Below are 17,047 nucleotides of genomic sequence, written 5' to 3'. Positions count from 1 at the left end.
ATGACAGCCCAAAGCTGCCCAACCAAATGACACATTTCTTTGAAATGTTCTTTTTTTTTTTTCCTTTAATGTATGCACTCTTGGCCAAGCTGTATGGATGTGTTCATTTAAACAAGAAAAAGATTCTCAAGCTATTTATATAGAATCTAACAGTAATGGGACTTATATTACCTTTATAATGTAGAGAATAAGAAAATTCCAAGAGTCTTCCTCTGGCTTAATAAAGAAATTGAATAAGAATTTCTACTCAAGAACAGTGATGCCAATTTAAATATTAACTCCAGGGCAACAAATCAAATAAGATAATCAGAATAGTATATCATTATGGGTCATAGGTAACATTTCTCTGAATATAACAATGTCATATATGGTTGCCTTAGAAGTCGTCTTTAATAACAGAATTCTGATTCATATTAGTTCAACTTCACCTATTCTCCACATTGGACAATAGAGTGATACTCCTGTGAGCATTCTCAATACACCACTTTATCAGAAGCAAGTTTATAATAAAGAAGAACCTCTGCTTTGCTGCAGCTGTGAGGAAGAGGGACTATTTTTCTCCTTTAATACTTCTGAAGTTTCTTTCATCAGAAATAATAAGAATCTGCAGTTTTGAGACAGCACTGAAATTTCACTATTTAGTACTGATGAGGGGAAGAAAACAGGGATGAGAAGCTTAAATTTTACCATAGGGAATAAACAGGCAAGAGAAAATGTTAGTAAGTGAATTATTAGGCATATAATGTTTTGTATGCGCATGTGTTTCTTTTTAATACAAAAGTAATGAACTAAATTAAAATATATGTTTCAGGAAGGCAGTTTGTGTTTAGTTTTTGACTTCAAGCACTGCCAGGGCTTCAATTATCCCATTTTGAGACTGAATCTTTGGTTTGTGGGTTAGTCAGGCCATGTGCCTGCTTCCCTTTCATTTTGAGTAGCTTGCAGCCCCAGACCAAATTGAGAAGCCATGATTTTGAGATTTTTTTCTTACCCCATTCTGACCTAAACTCATTCCCCCAACATCCTACTCATTGATAAACACGTCCTCTTTTCTACCAGTCCTTAACACTACTGCCTGTACTGTACAGTGAGGGGTTGTGTAGGGGAGGAAAATTTTTCCTTGACCCCCTTAGGGTCCCTGGATGGGTCTGAAAATTAACAAAGACAGATTAACAGGAAAGAGGGGTCAGGTAGGCCTCTTAGGGAGAGTAAATGATTTTTAGGAAAGATGAACGGACCCGTAGAATAGATGGGAGGTATGATAGTTTGTGACAAAGTTTGAGTTTGGTGTTGACTTCTAGTCTCCTCTCCTGTGACAAGAGTTAATCTTTCCTGGTTGATGAAACCACGTGGGGCCGGGATTTCTGTCAATTGGGTTCCTTTCCAAGGATCTGACTTTAGGCAGATAAGGGGAGTTCAAAGAAAGTCTGTCCTTGCATTTGCTGTTTTTCAAGGTATTACGGCTCAAAATAATCAATACACCAAAGCAGCGTATTTTGAGGTAGCATGTCCTGGATTCCTACAGTCATGTTTTGGGGTGGCATATGCTACTACCCTTCAACATCTATTGTGAATTCCAGGGTGTTGATTTAGGCATGTGATGCAAGGTGGCACCATCCAAAGAGCGGAGAGAGAACCCCATTCTTATGGGGTGGGGGGGGAGGAGAATATATTCCCTCAGCCCCCATGAGAGTCATACCTTGGAGATTTTAAGTTTAAACATTTTGATTTTGGGAGATTTTGAGTTTAAAATGACTAAAGAACCCCCAGGATAATCTACGTGTCTGGAGCCTAGAAGTTTGGATAAAGATATAGATTTAAGATTCATTAGCATATAGAAGGTTGAGCTAAAGGAGAGCTGAAAGAAGGAACATAAGTTGTTTTTTGTTGTCGTTGTTATTTTTTTTAAATATCAAAAAAATAATAATGTCTCAGAAAAAAACATAATTATTTCTGACGCAGAAACCATATCTCCTCCTGTATTCTACAGAAGGCCCTGATAATGAACGTGTTATCAGTAGAATCCCGATTTCATAAGGAAGTTTCTGGTAATGACTCTCAATATGGAGCAGATGTCCTCTTGTGAAACCCAATCCAGCAAACTTTGCTAGCTCCATGTAGGGCCTCGATTTGGGCACTGAATTCTGGCTGAAAACAAGGGTCGGATTTAGAGGATCTGTAGAAACGGAGGTACAGAGGCTCTTCAGTCTTCTTTCTATATATATTGCTTCTTTCAGCAGAGCTTTGCATGACAGTGAGTTGGATTCACTGACCTCCATGTTAGAAGTCTTGCAGTATACAGACCAATTTTCCTAGGATCTAATTTCTCCTAGATGAGGTGAAATTCCATGCTTCAACATGGAATTTGAACATGGAATCAACAAAACAGAGACGAGACTCTCTGTTTGACGAGAGTCTCTGACGAGTCAGAGACGAGACGAGTCAGAGACGAGACTCGGGAACATGGAATTTGAACATGGAATCAACAAAACAGAGACGAGACTCGGGAATTACGGCGCTCTCCCTGCTTCCGCCTCCACGCACATCCAAGGTGCCGCTGCTCTTGAGATCGCCTACTGGGTCTGTCAGTCTAATTGTGGCAACCGCCTTTGCTGCAGTTTTATGTAACCGTGGATCCGAAGCCTGGGATCCTTCTGTCGGTGTTGTACACGGCGCTGGTGCTTTGTTCTCCTTTCCGTTTCTGGATTCCATTTGCTCTTCCTCTGGTCATCTCCACTATTCCTTTCTTCCTAGCCTAAATTTAATGCCTTCTGGGGGCACACAGGGAGAGAGACAGAGGCGAAAACAGCGACGGGATCCGGAAGCTGGGATCCGAATTCTCCCGGGGACTCTGGCAAATAGATCTTTTAAAAGATTGGAGTCCGAGAGGGGAGGGGCAATATAAGAGTTAGGGGATTAAGAGATACAAACTACTATATATAAAATAAATAAGCTAGAAGAATATATCGTACCGCACAGAGAATGTAACTGGTATTTTATAATACCTAAACGGAGTCTAATTTATAAAAATATTGAATCGCTGTCGATACACTTGAAACTGATATAAAATTGTAAATCAACTATACTTCAAAAATAAATAAGTTAAATAAATAAATAAAAATAAACGGTGAGAGTCCGTTGAAGGGAACTGTGGAGGATGAAGGAGGGATAGGGAAACAGCAGAAAAGAAATGACGAAATGTCGAGGGGGTTGGGCCCATTTAGACAGCTTCCCGCCCGCGCGCTTTCGGTTTTCAATCTGGTCCGCTGCTCTTGTATATCAGGGGGAAAAGCCGACCTTGCTTGTCTCAAAGGTGTTTTCAGACCTCGTCAGCTATGTCTGGAAGAGGGAAGGGCGGCAAAGGCTTGGGCAAGGGTGGCGCTAAGCGCCACCGCAAGGTTTTGAGAGATAACATCCAAGGCATCACCAAGCCCGCCATCCGGCGTCTTGCTCGGCGCGGGGGGGTCAAGCGCATCTCCGGCCTCATTTACGAAGAGACCCGAGGTGTGTTGAAGGTGTTCCTGGAGAATGTCATTAGGGACGCGGTCACCTACACGGAGCACGCCAAGCGCAAGACGGTCACTGCCATGGACGTGGTGTACGCGCTCAAACGGCAGGGACGCACCCTGTATGGCTTCGGAGGCTAAGCTGCAGCTTCTGTGCTACGTGACAATCTCAAAGGCCCTTTTTAGGGCCAACCACCCAGTCATCAGAAGAGCTAGACACCTGCCTAAAGTATAGGTAACTTTGAATTTGGGGGCTGGTTAGTAGTGGGATCAGGAGTCTAGGAGGTACCGATGCCCAAAAGTGCTAACAGCCCTGAAAACCCGAGTCACTTACCAAAAGCTGCCTTTCACTTGCCTGCGTCAATTTTTGCTAGCCTGAGAGGCTATACGTGCTCCAGATTCAAAGCATTTTTCAGTTTGCTTTTGGGCGTGTATCATTTGTAATCGTTGGACCAGACTGTGGAAAGTGGTGTGTGTGTGGGTTTTACTTACCAGGTCTACAGTGAGGAGGTGGGCTGAGTGGCTTAATGCTGTGTGCACCTTGGGTTATTGTGTCATTACAGTCTGCTCAATTGGAAAGGTGCAAAAGCACTAGCAAAACCAAATCCAGTCACCAACCATTCAAAACTGAAACAAATATAGGTTGTTAGACCAGAGATGAGCTCATTAATACAATACTTAAGTACATCTGGAAATTATCTGGCTAGTGTATGGAAAGTATTTTTGGTTTCCTGTGTTTTTGGTGTTAAAGGTCCCTCACAATTATCTGCCGAGAGTAGTGCCTGTGCGTGCACGCGTACGCTACATTTAAGGAAGAATTTAATTTATGAGGTTTGTCTTTCAGTGATAACATTACAAAGAGACAAATGCAGAAGCAACTAAGTATGAACCTTATATAAAATCTGAGCAAACTATATAACCTTAATGTGAAAGCAAGTCTTCAAGAAACAGTTCGGGTATGTGACTTTTCCATTAGGGCCTGTTGTAGTCTAGAGTAAGAGACCGGCAGAAACATACCCACCATCAATACAGAAAGCACAATTTAATTTTTGACAAGGCAAAAGTAAATTCTCCTTTATATATATATGTGAAGCCATTCTCTATACTATCACTTCTAAATCGCCTTGATTTGAATTGAAACGTAGGTCCACGCCTCTGGTCCTTAAACCTAATTATAGTTTTGCAGCTATTACATTTGCAAGTAAAAGATTTTTTTTAGTGTTCTATCTAGGCTTATGATTTTACAGCTAAATTTGTCTTGTATGTAGCCAAGAAAAAATTCTACAGAAGAAATTCTGTCAGCTCCCAAAAGATAAGCCAGCTATTGCATTATTGGTCTCCACACTCGGCAGCTCTCATTAGCATCAAACACTTGGTGAGCTAGGTTTAAAACATGGTGCTTAGCAATGGAGATGCCAGAAAGTCAAAGCATGTGAGACTTGCCTGTAATAGCTTATTATCAGAATAGGGGATAAAAATAATACATAAATACATACATATACATGCATACATACTAACATACACAGCCCAAAAGTACATGGTGGCACATATTCGGTATGATGAGAAATGTAGCCGATGATTACTCTAGGAGTCTTAACACTACAGAAGTCACTGGCTGATGGGAAATGAGCAAGCTTGGCTGTGGAGGTGGGGCTTGTGTCAGACTGTTAAGAAGGAACTGACAGACTTCCCTGGTGGTCCAATGGTTAAGACTCGGAGCTCCAATGCAGGGGGTCTGGGTTCGATCCCTGGTCAGGGAACTAGATCCCACATGCTGCAACTAAGACCCGGCACAGCCAAATAAATAAATATTAAAAAAAAAAAAAAAGAAGAAGGAACTAAATGCCTGGTATCCTATTAAGAGATACAGTAAAGGGGAGGGGGAGGATCAGGGGGTGAGAGGCAAGAATAACATTTGTGAAGATGTCCAAGTGAGAAATAAATAAGAGGATTCAATGGTCAAGATGTTTCGTCGTCCCTTTAGATTAAAATCTCAACTGCAACTGATGGCATTTGTATTTCAAATATCACTGTGATTTTTTTTTTTTTTAACTTTAAAGGCAATGCAGATTGAATATATCTGATCCTCACTGAGATACTCTGGAGAAGGAGATATCAAAAGTTTGAAAAGAAACCAAAGAATAAAGGAAGGGGGTGGGGAAACATGTTCATTATCTAAACTAGTGGTTCTCAAAGTGTGGTCTCTAGTCTAGGAACATCAGATCACCTGGGACTTGTTAGAAATGCAAAATCTTGGACTCACTCCAGACCTATTGCATGAGAAACTCTGGGAGGTGAGACCTAGCAATTTGTATTTTAAGAAACCTTTCAGTTGATTCTGAAACACATTAAAGTTTGAGAATGACTGATCTAGGTAACAGTTTTTCTTTAAATCAAACAAAAATATTTAGAATCTGAGTATATATTACCCTAATTTTTTACCATAATGTTAAATTTTGCTTTCTTTGATGGAAAAGAAAAACATTAGGTGAATGATCCTAATAAAATTTTGTAGGACAAAATATTACAGGAGGAAAAAGTTAAAATAGCTTATTTCCTAAAAGCATTTGGGGCAAAAAAGAAGTATGAATTAAAAATGTAGTTAGCTTGTTTTACTAAATATTATTGGTTTGTGGGGTTTTTTTGAATATTATTTTATTTATTTTTTTATACAGCAGGTTCTTATTAGTTATCCATTTTATACATATTAGTGTATACATGTCAATCCCAATCTCCCAGTTCATCACACCACCATCCCACCCCCGCCGCTTTCCCCCCTTGCTGTCCATACGTTTGCTCTCTACTGGTTTGTGTTTTTGACAGTATTGAATTTTGTAATCAGTGGATATGTTTCTTTTATTTATTCCTAAATTTCTCCAAGATCTTGTCCTTTAACCATTAATTATACATCTTCTTTACAGTGATTTTAATAGTGATCCCTGTTCCCACTTCGTCTACTCCACTAAATACTATTATAATAGGATATGACCGAATCCTCTGTTAGCCATATCCAGCCTGTGAATATTGCCAAATTACAGTATATGCATTATGCATATTTTTGTGTTAATAAATGGCTTTTTTGTTGTTGTTCTTAACTATCTGTAACAGTGACGAATTAATGCTCTGATTTGCTTTTTTGTTTTGCTTGTTTGTTTTTTAATTTTATCTTATTTGGCCGTGCTGCGGGGCATGTGGGATCTCAATTCCCCTACCAGGGATTGAACCCGTGTCCCCTGCATTGGGAACACAGAGTCTTAACCACTGGACCGCCAGGGAAGTCCCAATGCTCTGATTTGCTAATAAAATAATTTCCTTCCCATTTCTACCCCTGAGTGTCTCAAATACTCTCTGTAAGCCAGCCCTGGCTGCCAAGTCTTTCCTTTTCTGGGTGAATTCAAGACTTCCACTAGGATATATGTATACAAATGATTCTTGCCCGGTCTGCATGTCTACTTCCATTACCATGGTCATAGAGGCACTTAAGTGTCCCACTGGCTAATCAGACTTCACAATGGACCAGTGTGAAGTCTTACCTTTCCTTTCCAGGCTCCCTATTTCTCTGAATAGCAGCATTATGCTCTAGAAGACTGGATGCTCCTGTCATCTTTCACAACATTCTTATTTGCTTCCTTTGAAACCTTTTACTCTGAGCTTTATATTCTATCTATTGATGAACATGTTATTTCTCTACTTGAGCCAAAAGGATAGAATTATCCTTAATACAGAATATTACTAGTATATATAAATATGTATGGATGTATAGAGAATTATCAGGAAGAATGTTCACAAAAATTTGAGTGATTTATGGATGTTGGTTTTTGTTATATTCGTTGAACATTTTGAATTGTTTGGTTGTCTTAAAATAAGAATGTACAATTCCCCCCACCCCAGACAATCAGAAGATATAGATAGATAGATAGATAGATAGATAGATAGATAGATAGATGATACATAGATAGATGATACATAGATAGTTAGGAAGATAGTCTGGGCTATATGAACCATGGCAAATCTTAATTTTGCCAAAGTTCAATTTTCTCATACGAGTGGCCACCAGCCCTTCATTTCCTTTCTACCACCTCACAATGCAATAAGACTGAATGCAATAACTTCCCAACCATTAAACACAAAATCCAAGTAGCAGAGGAAGAGAAGAGGGGGGAAAAATCAATCAAAGAAACACAAATCCAAAATCAAAACCTGACTGAGGAAAATTCAATCGTGAGTTCTCAAACTTTAGCCCTGAGCAGGGATTCTGATTGGTCGGAGAGGGCCCACGGCCTTAAGAAAGAAACTTTGCAAGATCAGGAAACACTTAACATTTTGCTCATCCTGTCTAAGAGGGACCTTGAGATTCAGAACTAAATAACAAACTGACCAAATTTAGTTGCTAATGTCCAGAGTCAGTTGTACCAAAACTTTTAGATTGGAAGCTTACAGTTTAGCGATACCTATCAAAAAAAACCCTTCAGATATACTGAAAATGTACCCCAATTATATGCACAAGGATAATAAGTTGTAACAGTGTTTTTAGTGGTAAAAATCTGGAAAATACTTAAATATTAATTAATATGAGTCTGAGTAAATAAATTAAGAAATATCCATTATGTGAAAGCTGTGCATCCTTTAAAGAGAATAAAGCAGATTGATTCAGAGGCACTTTTATATCTGTAAGGGTTGAGATAGAAGGACTTCATATATATATATCTCAAGGTCATGCCCCTTGCTTTTTTCACTTTTGTATTAAAAAAAATATATATATATATATACTTTTTTCACTTATATATTTCACTTATATAAAATATATTTTTAAGGAAAAAGAAAACAAAGGGCAGGATAGTGTGTCTTCTGTGTAAATTGTCTTAAAAGAATATTGGTAAATAAATAGAACTGTATTGGTAAATAAATAGAACATTTTTCTGGAAGTACATATTAGAAATCTGTAACAGTTATTACCATTATGAAGAGGAAACAAAGTAGGAGACTGGGAAGAGGAGGATTTTACTTTTCATTTTATTCCTTTCTATACTGTTGGATTCTCTCTCAAGTAAAGTATCACTTTTAGTGTGTGTGTGTGTGTGTGTGTATCAACAGAAGTAATCTAGAGAGTAGGATTATGAGCCACTTTGTTTTTTCTTTGAAAGTCTTTATTATAAAAAACACTCAATGTTTTCAAAATATAGGAAGGGGGATAAACCATCTCAAAATGGCTAGCATAGTGCCTGGCACATGGCAGACAATAAATCTTAGTTAAATCTTAAAAAATAGAGTTTTATGAATTGAAAAGGAAAAGAATTTACTAAAAAGAATTCAATTTTATAAATTGAAAAGGAAAAGAATTCACTACACATATGTCTATTTTTCAGCAGGCAATCCTCTGGGTGATTTTCCATACCAGTCTTTTTTTTTTTTTAGTTAATGAGGCCTGATGATAGGTCTGCTTCTCAGCTGGGCTCACCACACCCTAAAGAGATGAATCTTGGAGAACCTTGAAATCAGGCAGAGGAGATTAGACACAGTAGAATAGAGCCTGGAGATCTCTGTTGATTCTTGAGCAAGTTGAGAGTGATATTTTGGGAAGGTTAGTCTGGCTGAGGTGTGCAAGGTGGACTGAAGGGGACAGAGAATTAGAAATTGAAATGAGTTAGGAGGCTGTTGCAAGCCTTATAGGGCCCTGGACCAGAATAGTGGCAGCAAGATTGAAGGAGAAAAATAGATGGAGATGGAAGGAGGCACAGTAACCTCTGGTTTCTCTAACCATGAAGTGGCCATTGGCGTTGAATTTAGGTACCACTCTTTGATTTGAATTAATTTTTATTTTTTTTAATTTAGTTACTTTTAATTAATTAATTTATGTCTGCGTTGGGTCTTCCTTGCTGCGCGCGGGCTTCCTCTGGTTGCGGCAAGCGGGGGCTACTCTTCGTTGCAGTGGGCGTGCTTCTCATTGCGGTGGCTTCTCTCTTTGTGGAGCATGGGCTCTGGGCATGGTCTTCAGTAGTTGTGGCGCGAGGGTTCAGTGGATGTGGCTCACGGGCTCTAGAGCACAGGCTCAGTAGCTGTGGCGCACGGGCTTAGTTGCTCTGCTGCATGTGGGATCTTCCCGGATCAGGGCTCGAACCCATGTCCCCTGCATTGGCAGGTGGATTCTTAAACCACTGTGCCACCAGGGAAGTCCCTGAATTCACTTTTAAACAAGAGAATAATGAGTAATAGTTCCCATTTATTGAATACCTACTATGTACCATTTATATTGTTTGCATAGTTTACAAATCTTCAGAACAACCCCAAAAGGTAGTTATCCCCATTTTCAAAGCAAGAAACTAACGTTCATGCAGTTTAAATAACTTGGCATTCTCTGATACATTACGATGCTCCTGAATCTTACTAAAATATTTGCCTAAAATTTGAAAACCCCAAATAATCTGAGGATCTTTAATACATTTGCTACATTTATTTAATAGAACCATATAATGTTGATTCTGGAAAAGACCCAAGAAATCATCTGATCCAATGTCCTCATGATATTTTTCCTCTGCTTTTAGGACAAAACTCTACTCTATCTTCCCTTCCCCACCAGATCCCTAAGTGGTGTAGATTCCTGAGAGGCCCCTTCTTTGATCTCCCTATAAGCTCTTCCCAGGCACTCCCACTGGTTCCTCTAGCTCCTCTGGGCAGATAGGAAAATCCGGCCGGTCTCTAGCTCCGCCTCCCGATCCACAATCCCAGCTGCCGGAAGGACACGGCCACTTGCTTCTGCCTGGTGCCAGCTCTGACCCAATGTGGCCTGAACGCTTCAGCAGCTACCCATCCCAGCCTGCCTATTCCTTTGATGGTGGCCTCATCCTCCCAGTCGCTCAGGCAGGAAGGTCTCAAGACACCTTTGATTACTTTTTGCCATAACCACCTCCTTCTATCCCCATCCAGGTTCAGGCGATCTTCTACCTGCAATAACATCAAAACTTTCCCTCCAGTCCATTGCTGTGGCTGCTTGCCTTGTTCTCCTCACGCTCAGCACCTCTCATCTGCTACACCCCTGAGGCCTGGGATTTGGCCGCTGCTCACTTCTGACTCCTTTTGCACCCCCACTACGGATTAACCCTCTGTGTACACAGCCCTGATTATGTTACCCACCTGCTTAAGGCATTGCCCCGTTTGGGCATTCCCCACTTTTCTTACTCTCTTGTCCCCATTTCCCTATCTTTTCCCCATCACCCCCCACAGAAAACCATTCTACTATGTTTAAAGTATCTTTTAATTTCTATGTGTGATAGCAAAATCTATTAATTTTTAAATTTTCCATAAATAATATTCTATTAGATCTCATTTCCTTATTTCTCTCAGAACTATGTTTTTAAGATCTGTCATTATTGTTATGTTTCCATATAATCCGCTGTCTCTTACTGCTGCAGAGCGCTCCATGGAGTGTGTCTACCACATTTTCTCTATCAACTCTTCCAGTGATGAATGCCCACATTGTTTCTGATGTTCCATCATTCTTGTCATGGTCTCTGATAGACCTGTGTGAGAATTTCTTTTGGATGAATACGTACAAACAGAGCTGCTGGTTCCCATGATGTGTAACCTTAATTGGCCTAAGAAGTACCAGGCTGCTCTCCAGAATGGCTGCCCCAGGTCACACCCCACCAGCTGAGCACCAACCACCTAAGTCCTCCATCCTGGCCAACCCTTAGCATTATTCAACTTTCCACGACTGGCCAGAGTATCGAGTATAAAGTGATTATCTCATTATTGCTTTAATTTGCCTTTCTCTGATTACTAGTATTTATGAGCATCTCTACATATGTATGTTAATTTTGTTGTTTCCTCTTCTATAATCCCTCCCCCTACACTGTTTACAGAGTAAAATTTACCCCCTCCCCAGTTTGGCATTCAAGACCCCCAATAAGCCGGCCTCAAAATCCCACCCCTGAAAAGTCATTTCCCATTTCTGGCCTTGGACCCTGTGGACCAGCCACCACTCACAATTCTCCTTGTCTTTCTCTTGAACCCCACCTCAAGTTGTCCTACAAGAAGAGCTCCGTGGATCCCTCGGTTAAAACTGACCTTTCCCTCTGACCTTCCAGATAATTCATCTGCACCTTTCTCCACTGCCTACCACGGCTCGCCTTCATTATAGTGCATGTCTTCTCACAGAGCCTAAGGACCTGGTTCCCATTTCTGCAAACTCATATACATGCCTCCAGCTATGAACAGTTGCCAGGCTTCTTGTTTATTTATTTATTTATTTATTTAGGCTGCACCGAGTCTTAGTTGTGGCATTCAGGACCTTTTTAGTTGCAGCATGGGGACTCTTAGTTGCAGCATGCATGTGGGAATCTATTTCCCCAACCAGGAATCTAACCCAGACCCCTTGCATTGGGAGCACGGAGTTTTACCCACCGGGCCACCAGGGAAGTCCCAGCCAGGCTTCTTGTTGAACAAAACAGTAATTTGAGTGATGAGTTTACTTTATTCTTTGTAATTTTCTCTACTGCAGTGTTTTTCAGTTGCAGGTTGTAACCCATGAGCAGATGATAAAATCAATTTAGAGAATGGGAACCAGTATCTTTTATTAATGAAACAGAATAGGGTTGAAAATATCAAGGTGCATCCCAAACCAAAAAAATATCCTTTTGTATAACTTGTTTCAATTTTTTAGATATGTGTGAATGTGCAGCAGGTAGTAATATAAAATTATATCTTTCTATAGTTTGGAGTCAGCAGAAATCAGAGCTACTATACATATATAGTGATAGTGTATCTCTACGTGTAATTATTGTGTGTGTGTTTTTCTTCTGACACAATGAATCTAATACAAAAAGAAAACACAAGACCCAGGCTCAAGTTCCACATCTGCTGTCTTCCAGCTGTATGACCCACGTTCCCAGGTGTCTCTCCCTCAGCAGCTTTAGTTTCTTCAGCTATTCAACAGAAATTTTAAACGCCCTTCTTCCCATCCTGGGATACTGTGAAATTGAATGAGAGTGAAAGATGAGCCATAAGCCATCTAGGGATCTGGGTATTCTTACTTCCTGGGGTGCACAGTCTAGAAGCTGGCTGTGTGTTGAAAATTATTCACCAATTTGTATGTGTGTGTGCCTGTCATTCTTTTTTCTATGACATGATTATAACTGTGACTTACATCAATTCACATTAATGTCACTAATATTTACATCACTGATATTAATGATGCTACTAATATTGATTTATGACCATATGTAAGGTTCTGTTCCAAGCACTTTGTATGGGCTGTATTATCTCTTTTCATCCTCACAGCAATCCTGAAGTGGGTGCAATTGGATCCTGCTTTACATATGAGGAAATGGAGATCGCAGTCTTTTCTCTTTGCAGCCTTTTCCTGGTTAAGGGTCAGGAGCCCTGGCCCTATGCTGTAAGGGGTCTCAGGTATCAGCCCCAGTTCATTGCAGTGAGGACCCTAGACTTCTGTTTCCCAACCCCTTTCTCTCCTCTACTATCCTTCCTCCCCTTCTTTCTGCTCTTTATACATACTTCACTCTCTGCTCCTGACCACATCCCAATCCCATACCATATCCCCAAAAATCCTGTCAGTAGGGCTGAATCTGATATCTTTGTGGGTATAGAAACAGACACTCCTCCCCAGATGCTCTGCATTCAGGAACAGACTGGGGGCACTGGCGGGAATGTAGCTCAGTGAACTCTTCTCTCAGTTCCTGTCACCAGGAGCAGGCTGTCTGGGACTGGGGCCATTCATGGGCAAGGGATACCTGGGTTTTCCAGGCATCCTGCCCACAGACAGTTTCCTGCTCCCATGTTCTGGGACCCCCCCAAGGACTTTGGAAGTTCTTCCCAGATATCCAGTCCAGGCCAGCTCTTGATCTGTAACTTCAAGTACTCCAAGAACTGGGAGCATCTTCTGCTCAGCTCCCTCATATAAAACAAAGAGTTGAAGACCAGGAGAATTGGTCCCTCATCAAGCATTTCTTGACCACCTATGGTGTTCCAGGCACTGCTTGGGTGCTGGTGCCACAGAAATGAACAAGGACCAGTCCTCACCCTGAGGAATGATGCCAGCCTAATGCCAAGAGTAGGGAATAGGAAGGGGTGTTAGGATAGGATGAGGGAGAAGCAAGGAGGAGGGCCTAAAGAGATAAAAGCAAAGAGGAGAAAGGGAAGAAAGGATGAGCAGGGATTCTCAGGGTTACCTAAAAAGGGGAGGACATTCTGGAGAGAAGAAATGGAGTGTGTGAAGACATTGTATGCTTGGGGATTGCAGTTGTTCTGAGGGGCTAGAACCTTCTGTTCAGTTGGCAGTGCACCTGAAACCTGGGGAGGCTCTGGGAAATACCAGGAACTAGATGTGTATTAAAATAATTTTTATTGGGATTTTTAAATTTAATAACTATTAATAGAGTAACTAAAAGTAATTGAATACTTATTCTGGACCAGACACTGTGCTAGCTACTTTATAGGAACTGTCACTTTTAATATTTCCAACAACATTATTAGCAAGATACTGTTGTACCCATTTTACAAATGGGAAAATGAGGCCTACAGAGATTTACTTGCTGAACTCAGATACCTGTTATATGGGCGAGACCAGGATTCAAACTCAGGTTTGTCTAACTCCAGAGTCCCTACCAGTTGTTAACCTGTACTGCTCTGACTGCCATGCAAAGGAAGGTGAACTTTATTCTGAAGGGAATAGAGAGGGAGGCAGAAAATTTTTAAGAATGAAAGTGACAGGCTCAAAAAAAATGCATTTTAAAAAAAGACAGCTCTCACACAGAGTGGATGCTTCGTAGCAAAGCAGAGTCAAGTCTGAATATTTAATCCTCTAGAACAGAGCTGGTGAGGGTATCAGTTAAGACAGGGACCATAGATGGATGGAGAGAGGGTAATAGACTTGAAAGTCAGGTAGAGGATTTGATAATACTTGCTGACCCATGACATTTGGACGAATGAGAAAAAAAAGGAACTGCTGACCTGAACAGATGGGGGAGAGGGAGTGAAGGTGCCTTTCAGTTAAGATGGGGAATATAGGAGGGAAAAAATAGCTTTGGGAAGCAAGATGATGCAGTTTTGGAAAGAAGCTGAGTTTGAAGTGCCTATTATCCATCCAGAAGGACCTGGCCATCAGGCAGTTAGAAATATTGGTGTAGAGCTCAGGACAGGGGTCTCAGAAGATACCAATTTGGGAGCACTTGACAGAGAGCAGAGATATGGAAAGTAGGGAAGCCGTGATCTCACTTTAGTTTCAAGGAGAGAAGAAAAAAAAAAAAACAGCCAAGGTCAGCATGGGTGAAACAACCAGAAATATTGATGCGGCCTGGAAGAGAAAGAGAACATGAGAAGGCTGAGATGAGGACCTGGAGAAGGAGAAGGATGATCAGGAGAGGGTGTGAACCCGAAGGCCAAGTCCTCTTCCAAGGAAGCAAAGGTAGAATCAACAGGGCATGTAGTTTCTCTCTGCACACACCCATGAACCTGTACCCCACTACCCTCACTAAGGCAGAATTAAACCTGAACAAATACTGTTTTTCTATTCCTAAAAATCCCAGGTTTGGGGCAGACTTTCCTTGAAACCAATCTAACCACATAGAACCTAATCACTAAAGGAAAAGCATTTATTTACCTTGCCCTTAATTTTCCTTTAACTCTCAATCTGAGAGTAGAGAATGATTTAAGTACAGAAATGATTAAATGATAAAACTTACATTTTATATTGTTCTCTTGCATTGATGAACTTCTTTTATGCTGGTCTCCCAAACAAATAGATTTGAAAGATTGCTGTGAGGGTAGGCCTCTACAGTGACAGGAACACAAAATTTTATGCTATTCCTGACTGGATATAAAAAATGCCAGGGCTGATGGCGCAGTGGTTGAGAGTCCGCCTGCCGATGCAGGGGACACGGCTTCGTGCCCCGGTCTGGGAAAATCCCACATGCCACGGAGTGGCTGGACCCGTGAGCCATGGCCACTGAGGCTGCGCGTCCGGAGCCTGTGCTCTGCAACGGGAGAGGCCACTACAGTGAGAGGCCCGCGTACCGCAAAAAAAAAAGAAATGCCACTAAACTTCCCTTGAGATTCATACAGAAAGACTTCCTGGATGTTAAGGGTGCCCAGACTGGTAAAATAAAGCAATGTGATCTCAGAGGCAGGCAGAGGATGTGGAGCACTAACACTTGACACGAAATTGCAGTTTTCCGGGGTCTGCTCAGCTGCTCCTGAACCTGAGATGCTAGACAATTCACTCACCAGAGAACCTCAAGCTGTACCTCAGAGAGCCCTATGTCTGTATGTCCCTGAAAGTCTTACCATGAGGATGCATGAGATGACGGATGCAAAGTTGGTGCCCCACACACCCCTTGAATTCACTACTTCTTAACTCAGAGTACAGACCCAGGCCCTGGATCCACCCTGCATTGGGGGCCTAAGCAGGTGATAAGGGTCTAGGCAGAGACCCAGAGGCATGCTCTGGAAATTGCTGTGACCCTGGAGCAGAAACACACTGCAACCTGTAGCAGGAGGGGCCGCAGTCCCTACACTGCTCCCCCCTTTTCTGAGACATCTCAAAAGACATAACTAAAGTTTAAAAAACAAACAAACAAAAAGTAAATATCCTTCCTTTTCCCTCTCCCTTCTGTGAATTCTCACTGATCTCTATAATGAATGCTTTTAACCTGGCACTGTGCTGAGACAAAGCAGAAAACATAAGTCTTGGCCTTTTCCAAGTTCAGATAAGTGACTGAGAAGGTTAAGCGGTGTCACCTAAGACCTGTACAGCCTTTGTATCTGAGCTCTGTGGAGATGGGCTCTACAAGACCTTGCCCCACGCCACTGCCCACTAGAGGCCTTGCACTTCCACCTCCCAAATGGTACAAGAATCATCTCTAAGGCCTCCATTCTCACTATTTCCTAATGAGAGTAACTTCCTCTCCCCAAAGGAGGACCATGTTCTGCCTGTTTGATCTCTTCCCCAAACTTGAACGCAGAGCCCCACTTCTGTTCTTTCGCTGAGTAATCCAAAACCTGGGGACCGACTTCCCACATGTCTGAATAAAACATGTAGAGACACTACCAAGTCTGGGAAGAGAATCCAAACACAGGTTGAAGCTTTTAGGGATTACTTCGAGAAGTAGAGTGAGTCTCACTGTGAACTCGGCAGAAAAGGAGCAATATGTTTAACGCCCAGCTCACGAAAGTGGGCTTAGGACCTGTACAAACACCCTTCCACCCAACCCCCGGGTTTTGATTCGAAGCAGAGGGTGGGAGTGAGGCCCCAAATTACCGACACTTGAACCCCAGAAATACCACACTTTCCCCGGCAGAAACGGGGCGGGACCGACCGAGATGGCGATTTCCCGCCGGAGGCGGAGAGCCACGCGGGGCGGGGCCCTTTCCGGCGGGGGTGAGGAGGTCAGACCTGCGCGCGGCTCTCAGCTGCCTGAAGGCCAGCCTCCGCGCGCTCAAGCCCGCGAATCCTGAGCGTCCCCTAGTGACTCCGCCTGGCCTAACAGCCCGCACCTCCCACCCCCCCACCCCCCCACTCCCCACCCGGG

The 17,047-nt window shown here is 41.9% G+C and overlaps 1 protein-coding gene across 1 annotated transcript; it reads left to right on the top strand.

Annotated features, from left to right (window-relative positions):
• The first annotated feature begins 3,335 nt into the window (after window positions 1-3,335).
• Window positions 3,336-3,647, top strand: LOC115846955 (histone H4). Its single transcript, XM_060300097.1, has one exon. The coding sequence runs from the start codon at window positions 3,336-3,338 to the stop codon at window positions 3,645-3,647; it is 312 nt and encodes a 103-aa protein (XP_060156080.1).
• The last annotated feature ends 13,400 nt before the right edge of the window (window positions 3,648-17,047 follow it).

This window comes from Globicephala melas, chromosome 1 (assembly GCF_963455315.2).
Source record: "Globicephala melas chromosome 1, mGloMel1.2, whole genome shotgun sequence".
Taxonomy (NCBI): Eukaryota; Metazoa; Chordata; class Mammalia; order Artiodactyla; family Delphinidae; genus Globicephala; species Globicephala melas.
This window is presented reverse-complemented; position numbering and strand designations above follow the sequence as displayed.

Bases quoted from the DNA above. Each gene is read 5' to 3' on its own strand.
- LOC115846955 (XM_060300097.1), top strand. From the start codon at position 3,336: ATGTCTGGAAGAGGGAAGGGCGGCAAAGGCTTGGGCAAGGGTGGCGCT.